This window comes from Mustela nigripes, chromosome 3, assembly GCF_022355385.1.
Source record: "Mustela nigripes isolate SB6536 chromosome 3, MUSNIG.SB6536, whole genome shotgun sequence".
NCBI classification, from domain to species: Eukaryota; Metazoa; Chordata; class Mammalia; order Carnivora; family Mustelidae; genus Mustela; species Mustela nigripes.
In genome coordinates this window covers 181,324-191,580 of record NC_081559.1, presented here as the reverse complement: position 1 = coordinate 191,580, position 10,257 = coordinate 181,324, and the positions used below count along the sequence as shown (strand labels likewise).

The following is a 10,257-nucleotide window of genomic DNA, read 5'->3' as shown; positions in this document are numbered from 1 at the left end:
GTCCTGCTCCCGCTCCGTGTCCCGCTCCCGCCCCGCGCCCCACCTGCTCCCCCCTGGCCACCCCTGCAGTCCCCCGGCCGCCCGCACGCCCCCGCACGCCCCGGTGAAGCTCCGTCCTGCGCGTCGGGACCCCGGCCGGGCCGGTCTCCAGCTCCAGATAAGGGGCTGAGACTCGGGGTCCGCCGGCAGGCGACGGTCCCGGGGGTCCTGGCGCCGTGACTCGGAGACCCACGACCTGCCCGCACCCCTGACGCGGACTGGAATGACCCGGGCGCTGCGCACTCGGCGGCCGCTGGGCTCAGGAAGACCCGCTCGTGCGCGCTCGCAGGGCCGCGCCCAGAACGCTCGGTTTGCGGTGGGGACAGCGTGTCCGTGTCCGTGTCCGCGTCCTTGACTGAGTCCGTGACCGTTTCCGCGTCGTGTCCGCGTCCCTGTCGGTGTCCGCGACTGTGTCCGTGACCGCGTCCGTGTCCGCGACCGTGTCCGTGACCGTGCTCGTGTTATGTCCGTGTCCTGATCGTGTCTGCGTCCACGACCCCGTCCGTGCCTGCGTCCGCGTTATGTCCGCGACCGTGTCTGTATCCGCCTCGTGTCCGTGACCCTGTCCGTGTCATGTCCCTGTCCCCGTCCTTGTCCGTGTCCTCATCTGTATTGTGTCCGCGTCCGTGTCCACAATCGTGTCCCTATCCGTGTCCGCGTCGTGTCTGCAACTATGTCTGTGTCCATGACCGTGTCCCCATTCTTGTCCCCATCCGTGACCGTGTCCATGACTGTGTCACCATCTGCGACGGTGTCTGTGACGGTTTCCCTGCCCTTGTCCGTGTCCCCGTCATTGTCCATGTCCCCGTCCGTGTCCGTGTCGTGTCTGCAACCGTGTCCGTGACCATGTCCCTGTCCACGTCCGTGTCTGTGACCATGTCCCGTCTGTGTCCTCGTCCGTGTCCGTGTCGTGTCCACGACAGTCACAGTGACCATGTCCCTGTCTGCTTCCGCGACCGTGTCTGTGACAGTGCCCCGTCCTTGTCCGTGTCCCCATCTTTGTCCCCGTCCGTGTCCGTGTCGTGTCCGCGACAGTGACCGTGTCCCTGTCCATGTCCGCGTCCTCCACTCGGGCCGCTCTCAGCGCCGTGGCCCCACCCCCAGGGCCGAGTCAGGAAACGCACATTCTGTGTCCTGCGCTTTCCGGACCGAGTGCGAGTCACCGGCCCCTTTCAGACACCATCTGTCCCCTCTGTCCCTCCTGTTCCTCCTGTCCCTTCCGTCACTTCGTCTCTAAGAACGCTGTCATGCATCCGTGTCCGTCCGGGGCAGACTCGGTGAACGCGTCTTCTCCATAAGATGTGATGCGGGTGTAGACGCACCAAACAGCAGAAACCCAGCGTGGGCTGGTCCTCGGCAGGACACGGCGGCCTTTTCCAGGAGAAATTTCCCATCGGCGGCCGGGGTGTGGGTCCCCGAGTCCCGACCGGCAACACAGTCCGTCGAGACCAAGAGTGCGCGGAGGCCTGGGCTTGAGCGGCTCCCAAAATCCCACTCGCGCCTGTGACCCGTTAGATTAATTTTATTCTGGTTCCAAAAATTAACCGAGGGTTTCTCCTGAAGATGCATTTTCCTTTAAAGGTGTTTTTAGGGAATCCTCACGTCTGCAACTGCGCCACGTTTCTGGAGGGCGGGGAGCTCTGCAAGCACATCTGCTGGTGAGTGACTGCGAGGTGCACCTGTTCTCCCCGCGGGTGCCCAGGACAGGGGGTCAGTCCTGGGAGGGTGTGACCGTAACATGGCTACAGTGTTGCAGTGTGCTGGGCGGTATTTTATTTCATTCTGAAAATGAAGTGAGGTTTAACTTGAGAAACACCCTACCACCGCCGCAAGGTTTAAATGTTAAATGTTTCTGGTAAGAAAAAAGTCACTTCCTAGGGTCTCCTTGTGTACAGATGTGAAATCTAACTATGAAGAAAAAGAAAAACCTCCGTGATTCCCATCACTGACGGTGATCATGTTCTCACTACAGAATTCCTATTTGCTGTCAGTTAAAAATAAACCTCCAAATACATTTTATTTTTATTCTTTCTAATGATGCATTGTTTTCTTTGTAAATGCAGTACAAATTATTTAATAAATTCATTATAATTTTCTTCATTATGATATACTTTTAATCTGTTATTTTTGTTTTCAATACACATGTTACTATGAATCTTTGAAGATAGTAGGACTCCACTGAGGATTGCTTCCAACAAATCTGAAATTTTTCCTCTAATGTCAGAATCTGTTTGTAGGGGAGTCCCAGAAATGGAAATTTAAAAAAGCTCTTTCCATTTAGTGGTTAGAAAGAGTTTACAATTCTTTCCATTCCTTCCATTTTTTTCATTCTTTCAACTTATTTTGTTTTACTCATCTATATACAAACAAATCATAAATTATATTATTATAGAAAGTTTGATATTTGAGAGTAAAAAAAATTTGAGAGTAAAATAAAAAATTAAGCAGAGTTTATATCTTGTGTATCTGTCATTTCCAATGCTTTTAGTTACCAAGTTTTTGTTGTTTCCTTTTATCAGTTTTTATTCAGCATTGCTAACACAATTTGCTGTAGTTAGCATGGAAGATATAAAATATGGTCCTTTCAAAACTTGTAGTTTGGTTTTATTATTAAAAATAATAAATTACATTTATTAAAATAGGTTTTTTTCATTTTTTATTTAGTGCTAGCTTCCTCAGGGCAAGGGCTTTCTGTTCTCATTTTTATGTAATGTAACTCATTTTTAAAAATATATATACCAGGGCCACCTGGGTGGCTCAGTGGGTTGAAGCCTCTGCCTTTGGCTCAGGTCATGATCTCAGGGTCCTGGGATCAAGCCCCACAACGGACTCTCTGCTCAGTGAGGAGCCTGCTTCCCCCTCTCTCTCCTTGCCTTTCTGCCTGCTTGTGATCTCTGTCAAATAAATAAATAAAATTTTTAAAAATTAAATAAAAAAAAATATATATATATAAAATAAAAATTTACCAAACTAAATGGAAATATGATTCGTGTATTTAATATATTTATGTAAGAATTTCCTTTGTTTTTCTCACTTTTTAAAAAAGCCATATTCCATTTTAATTGGTGATATTTGAAGTGTTTTTATTATCGTACATTAAAGTTATATATGGAGGAAAACAGTCATTTGGTATGCTTCAGAAAATTATTCCATTTTCAGGAGTAAGCAACCTGTAGAGCAGCTTAAAGGAAGTACTATGAATACCTCCGTTCCCTCACTGACTGTCTCTGTGAGCAGCCATACGTCCTGAAGAAATGCATGAACTCCCTCTGACAGATCTCTTTTATAAATGTCGTTTATTTTCATTTATCATACTTCTTTCACATATGCTGACTGTAAAACATGTATTTACTATCTTTTGCATGAGTTTTTTTTTATCTCGGTATAGTTAACATATTTAACTACTATTATAACAGAAAACTGATGAGTATTAAGTTTATTTATAAATTTTATAATGCTATTCCTGTCTTAAGATTAAAACAAAATATTTATTTTTCAGTTGTATCAGAAATAAATGTTTTATTTTGGTTTTCTGTCTGTGAATATTAGGGTCTTGTTGAAAAAATTCAAACTTCCAAGAACTCATGAATGTAAGTTGTGTTTTTTTTCTTTTATTTTTTGAAGTTAACAATTTTGGTGATTTTTTGTTTGGACATAGTCTAAATTTAAAGAATTCTTTTCCTAGACAGTCTAACAACTAGCTATAGCTCCATTTGTTACATTTAAGACAGTTGAACATTTTTCTTCCTTAATTAAAAAATGTAACTTTATATGTCATATCAAATTCAGTGGCATTTTATTTAAAAAGGGGTGAAACAATGGCCAGTTATTCTGAAGCCAATATTCCCCTTTTGTGTTCTAAGTAAAGATTCACATAAAATTATTATAATTACAGGAAAAATAAGAAATGTAATTTTTAGATCCCATCAATAGACAATTAACATGGTACATGATTTCATTAAAAAGGTCTCCTGACTGAAATTTGTATGGAAAAAAATATATATAGATATATTTAAAAATCTATAAATATATATTTTTAAGAATAAAATAGTTTTATGTCAACACTGAAATTGAGCTTAGAGTATAGCATATAGTTGTGTAACTTTAAGTTCTGGAGTCCTCAGAACTAAAAGAGAAGGAAAAATAATTTTGTTACAGGTCATTTGGATTTGTAGATTTTATAAAAAAAGATATTGTTGTTAGGGACTTGCTTCTGTAGCCATGTAGTTACTTGGCCTATCATAGACCCACCTAAGAATTGCAATAACATTTTAAAATTTATTAGTGGATGTTTATAATGATAATAAAGAAAGTAATAATCAATTTTCAGTTTTTTAGTTCTAAGAGTACTGGTTTTACTAGCCAAGTTTAATTCCTCCCAACTGTCATATAAGCACATTATAATAAACATTTAACAGTTGTGCTAGATAAATTAATGTTACTGTTTCACACGCATTTTTCTTTTGTACTCTTCCCCCACTTTACACGTTCTTTCAGAAATGTCCCCATTCTCTGTGGCTGCTGTTACCTCTCTAGCAGTGATGTCAGCATCTTCTCAACAGAGCAGTATCTTCACCTGACTTCAGGGCACCTCAGTTTTGCAAGACCCACAGGCATTTTAAATACTAAATTTCTCCCCATCTGTGCCCCCGTCTTTATGCCCTACCTCATATGTCAGCTTTCTTTAGTCTCCAAAATGAGAAACCATGGGTTCTCCTGATTTCCTCTCTTAATTTCTTCCCTCATCTCTCTATCACTCTTAAATCCTGCTTCCGTGACACCCTCCCTTCGTCTCAGCGGAGTTCTCCTCTGTCCGTCCTCACGTTTGTCCGTCTTCACAAGCCCTGCGTCGCATTCCTCGGAGCCCCTTTCCTTGCCCGCACTTTGCTGCTGCCTCCTTCACACTGGAGACTTAATTCTCTACATTGTGTTCTCTCCAACCCCTTCATGCACGATGATTAGTTTCTGTGAAACCATACATATCGTTTTCTTTAGTATTTCTTCGCTCTGTATCCACCTGACGTCAGATGGTCACATCCTCTCCCATTTCATCTCCCCAGTTTGAGATCATTTTCATGAGCTTCTGTGCCAGTGCTGTCCAACAGAAATGGGATGTAAACCACATGTGTAATTTTCTAGTAGCTGCACTACAAAAAATAAGAAGAAATAGGGAAAATTAATTTTAATATGTTAATTTAATCCAATGCATCAAAATATTGTCATATCAACATGTTATCAGTGTAAGAATTATGCGATTTTTTATACTGTCCTCAAGTCTAGTGTGTATGTTATCCATACAGAGCATCTCATCTCAGATACTGTTTTCAACCGAAAAAACTTATCCGCATTTAGATTTCAAAAAGTAGTCAGTTGGAAAAAAGATTCATGTGATACCTGAATCGTTACAAACATACTTACAAATTTTTTAGTAACTATCAATTATCAGTTTTCAACTTAAATTTAAATGAAACAAAATTAAAAATTTAGTTTTTCAGTCACATGAGCCACATTTCAAGTGCTCAGTGGCCACATGTGGCTAATAGCCAGCTACTCTATTAGTGCGGCTCTACAGCACTGAACTTGGCAAGTAGTTACCATACTGTGTATTAGCCAGGAGCCTCTGCTAGGTACTTTTTATAAATCAAAACATATGAATACCAACATTTATGGATTTTTTCATTTACAAAAATAGTGATTTCATATGGACCAGCGTAATACTTATATTGTGTTATCCTTTGTATGTCTTGAAGACAGAAACCATGTTTTGTTCCTTTTATAAATATTGGTCTACAATAGGGAATTCTTTAAATGTTTAACCCTATACATTAATTTTGAAAAATGAATACTTCCTACTAAAAGATCTTGTATATCTTTTATATTTAAAAGGAGTTTTGGGCGCCTGGGTGGCTCAGTGGGTTAAGCCGCTGCCTTCGGCTTAGGTCATGATCTCAGGGTCCTGGGATCGAGCCCTGCATCAGGCTCTCTGCTCCGCAGGGAGTCTGCTTCCTCCTCTCTCTCTCTCTGCCTGCCTCTCTGCCTACCTGTGATCTCTCTCTGTCAAATAAATAAATAAAATCTTTAAAAAAATTTAAAAAAAAATCTTTATAAAAGGAGTTTTAATCAACATTGAGAAAATCCTATTTGCACATCAATAAAATTTATAATGTAAATGAAAGCTAGAGCAAACATACATAAAAATTAACTTAAAGGAGGCTATAAATATTTATTATGTAAAATATGTACATAATGGAGGAGATGGTTAGGAGTAATGGGGCAAGAGTGTTTTGAATATCATTCCTAGATTCTCCTAAAACATATCAGGAAACTATTATTTGTACACTCATCCTGCATATCAAAAACATGAGACTTTTTTTTTTGAAGACTTACAAAGATGATTACCCAGGAATTTTATAATAAAGATACCAGTTTTTTATATCAGGCCAAACCTTTATTTATCACCCAATAGTTCTATTCTTTCCTTTGATAGTTTGTTTTTTTATAGGGAGCTGAGGGACAAATAACTAAGAGTCAAAATTTATCCTTCTCTTCATTTTGTAAATGTTGGCATTAGAGAAACTGAGTTTATTCAACTCCCCTCTTCTTTTATAAAGGAGATTCTGAAGGTTCCACGGCTGACAGCAGACAGAAGCGACGTGTAAACCGACTTCCTGAGCTCTTCCCTTCTCCCTTTCTCTTCTTATTTTTGTCTAGAGATGCCATCTGTTCCTTTTTTAATTAAATACGTACAAAAAAAATAAGAACCACATTTAAGGAATTTTTTTTGTAATTCGCATTACAAAGATAAAACCCTTTTATACTTTCTTACTTCCTTTTTGAGTTTGTATTTATGTCTGCCTAATACTCCATGGGGATTCTGTCTTCTGCCTTCATCACACACTGTTACTTTATAAACATTTTCAGTGCTATGTAATCTCTGTAATTAAAGTCATCGATGGCTAACATTATTTCACTGAATATGGTGTATCAGAATTTAGTTAACATTCTTCTATTGTTAGTCATTAAATTTATTTCTAACTACTTGTTATATTCTTTGTACATGATGTTTTCTCTTCTTCCAATTGGATCTTTGGCCTAAAGTCTCAGTAATTGGATTTTAGATTAAAAGTATTAATATTTTTATGTCTGCCACCCACATGTATTACAAGATTGGTCTTGAAAATACCTTTGCTGGGACTCCTGGGGGGCTCAGTCATTTAAGTGTCTGCCCTCAGCTCAGGTCATGATCCCAGGGTCCCAGGGCGAAGCCCTATATCACCCTCCTGCTTCTCCCTCTGTCTGCCTTTCCCACGGCTTTTGCTATCTCTCTCTCTTTGACAAATAAAGAAGTAAATCTTTAAAAAATAAATAAATAAAATACTTTTGTTGATTGTAATTTCCACAATTTATCAATTTTCTGCTAGTTTTGCTTTGGGATTCATGTTTAGGTCATATTATTACTTAACCATATAATGAAAGACATGAACAAAATACTTAAGTCCCCAAAGAAAATAATTTAAAAATATGAAGATATACTTTGTAATGTTAATAATATTTCTATAGTTTTATAAAAAAAGGCTATCATACAAAACATGGAACAGTGCCAGATACAAGGTTCATTATAATCTATTTATTCCTACTAAACTTAAATAAGAGAACAGTTTCATTCTCCCATACATCTAACGTATCCTTAGAAGATCTAAAATGCCTTCATATAACTTTTGTAAATACACAAAGAAATAACAGAAGGGAAACACCATTTCATGTATCTGTCACTGCCTGTTCAGTGACAATGTTTATTCTGTCTGTGCCTCCTTTGTATTTCACTTCACTTTTCTTTGAACATCTCCCATTGCCTTCTGATAAGGTTCGCTTTCTCACTCTTCTTTGTAAAAGAATACTCTTTCATGGTCTCATATGTTAATTTTTCCAAATTATCTCAGAAGAGCTTGTTTCTCCCTTGCATTTTCCAGTTCATATTATACCGCATAGGACAGTTTATGACCAGCTCCTCTTACGAGCTTTTATGTTTCAGTAATTCTGCTGCTTTAGAAAATATTTATTCCCTAAAGCACAATTTTTGGTCTTTGTTTTCCTCCCCATTTTTTTAGAGTGCAGATGTCACTCTGTCTCTGTGACAAATAGCCTTCATCCTCCAAAGTAATGGGAAATTAGAGTACATTACCCTGTTAATTCCACCTCCACCCCACCTCATACATGGAGCAGAGATTTCTGTATTGAAATGTGCCTGTGATGTTTTCAGTATTTTTCGTGTTTAATTGGGAGACTTCCCAGAGAAATTAATCTTTTCATTATCTTGTAAATATTTTTAAAATGTATTTTTGTAAAATGAATAGATGTATAAAATGAATAGAATTCAGGGGCACGGATAACAGATGTCATTTGAATTATGACATGTTAAGGAATGAGAAACGGAAGAGCGCCTGAGATCGGCCAGAGAATAAAGAATCTGGGATCAAAGCTGTATATATTAGAAAATAATTTCTTATAAAGACAGCAGGGTAGAGAAAATTCATAATTCAAAGAATGCACATCCCAAGGTTATAAGCTGCATAGCTCATAATAGATTGTCCTGAGGAATACTCACCAAATCTGTGACAGATGTGGCTACCAAGACACTCTCGTAGACACAATTGAGTCTCGCTCTCCTGTTACCCGTTCATCCGTTATTCACGTAACAGATAGTGACCCTACTGACCACCCAGCTATCCCTGCTTCCCTTTGATGTCTTTATGCCCATTTCTTCCGATTATATGTTGATGAAATATTTTTATGGGCAAGTTGAACAGATCAAAGTGTAGGACATGATTATGACACCAATCCAAGCATGAGCGCTATCATATAATCAATGCAAAAGCTTTATAAATGCAGTATTTGCACTGACTCTTCTCAGTTATGAGAAAAAAAGATGACTTCTGTTCTTTTTATAAATGACTCTTTCCTGACCTTTTGGTTCTGAAAAATACAAAAAGTGGTAAATGCAGGTATAATGATTCAATCAAAACTATCTTTCTGATATTTGAAAGAAAATTCTCATTTTTAGTATAAATGATTACTTTTCTGTATCTCTAATTTTGCCATTGAATTTTAATACTTTGGAATTTTTCACTAGCTGCTTTGCAGTTAGGTCTCGTGGAAGGAGAAATCAGTGACTTGCTTCGAGGGATACATCGAGTTCAAACTCCCCAGCAAGAAACTATTGATGAAACTGTGCGTATTGAAGAAGATGGCTACATTAAACAGAAGGAAATTGATTCAGAGGATATCTGCCCAATTTGTCAAGAAGGACTTTTAGAGAAAAAGCTTCCTGTCACATTTTGCAGGTGACATGATTTTTTCTTTTCTATTGAATTATAACTAAAACATAGCATTTTGTTAGCTTCAGGTGTACCCTATAATGATCCAGCAGTTCTGTGCATGACTTAGCACTCGTCACCATAAGTGGATTCTTCATCCTCTTTGTCTGTTTCGCCCATGCCCCGACTCACCTCCCCACAGACAACCTCCCTCTCTCTGTATTTAGGAATCTGGTATTTGGGGCACCTGGATGACTCAGTGGCTTGAGCATCTGCCTTTGGCTCAGGTCATGATCCCAGGGTCCTGAGATCAAGTCCCATGTTGGGGGGGTGCTCAGCAGGGAGTCTGTTTCTCCCTCCCCACTCATATTCTCTCTCTCTCTCTCTCTCAAAAATAAATAAATAAGTAAATATCTTTTTTAGGAAAAAGGAGTCTGGTATTTTGCTTGTCTTCTTTTTTCTTTGTTCATTTGTTTTGTTTCTTAAATTCCACATATGAATGAAATCGTGCAGTATTTGTCGTCCTCTGACTGACTTCACCCAGGAACCTGCCCTCTCGTTCAATCCACGTTGTCGCAAATGGCAAGTCTCGTCCTTCCAGTGTCGAGTCGTGTTCGTGTGTGTGTGTGTGTGTGTGTGTGCGCGCGCCACAGCTTCATTATCCTCTCGTCTACGGATGGACGCTTGAGTCGCTCTCACAACTGGGGTATTATAAATATGCTGCAGTAAGCATAGAGGTACGTTATCTTCTCGAATTCATGTTTTTGTTTCCCTTCAGTAGATTACCCTCAGTGGAATTACAAAGTCAAGGTAATTCTATATTTAATTTTTTGAAGAACCTCCATACTGCTTTCCAGAGTGGCTACGCAGATTTGCATTTCCGATGTGCAGGAAGATTCCTTTT

General features: G+C 39.6%; 1 protein-coding gene across 1 annotated transcript in view; it reads left to right on the top strand.

The window, feature by feature from the left end:
• ZSWIM2 (zinc finger SWIM-type containing 2) overlaps positions 1 to 10,257 on the top strand; it is a 32,851-nt gene that overhangs the window by 449 nt on the left and 22,145 nt on the right. The window contains exons 2-4 of the mRNA XM_059392622.1: positions 1,621 to 1,697; positions 3,589 to 3,629; positions 9,170 to 9,380. Coding sequence (XP_059248605.1) covers positions 1,621 to 1,697; positions 3,589 to 3,629; positions 9,170 to 9,380 — 329 coding nt within the window. The remainder of the gene's footprint in view (positions 1 to 1,620; positions 1,698 to 3,588; positions 3,630 to 9,169; positions 9,381 to 10,257) is intronic.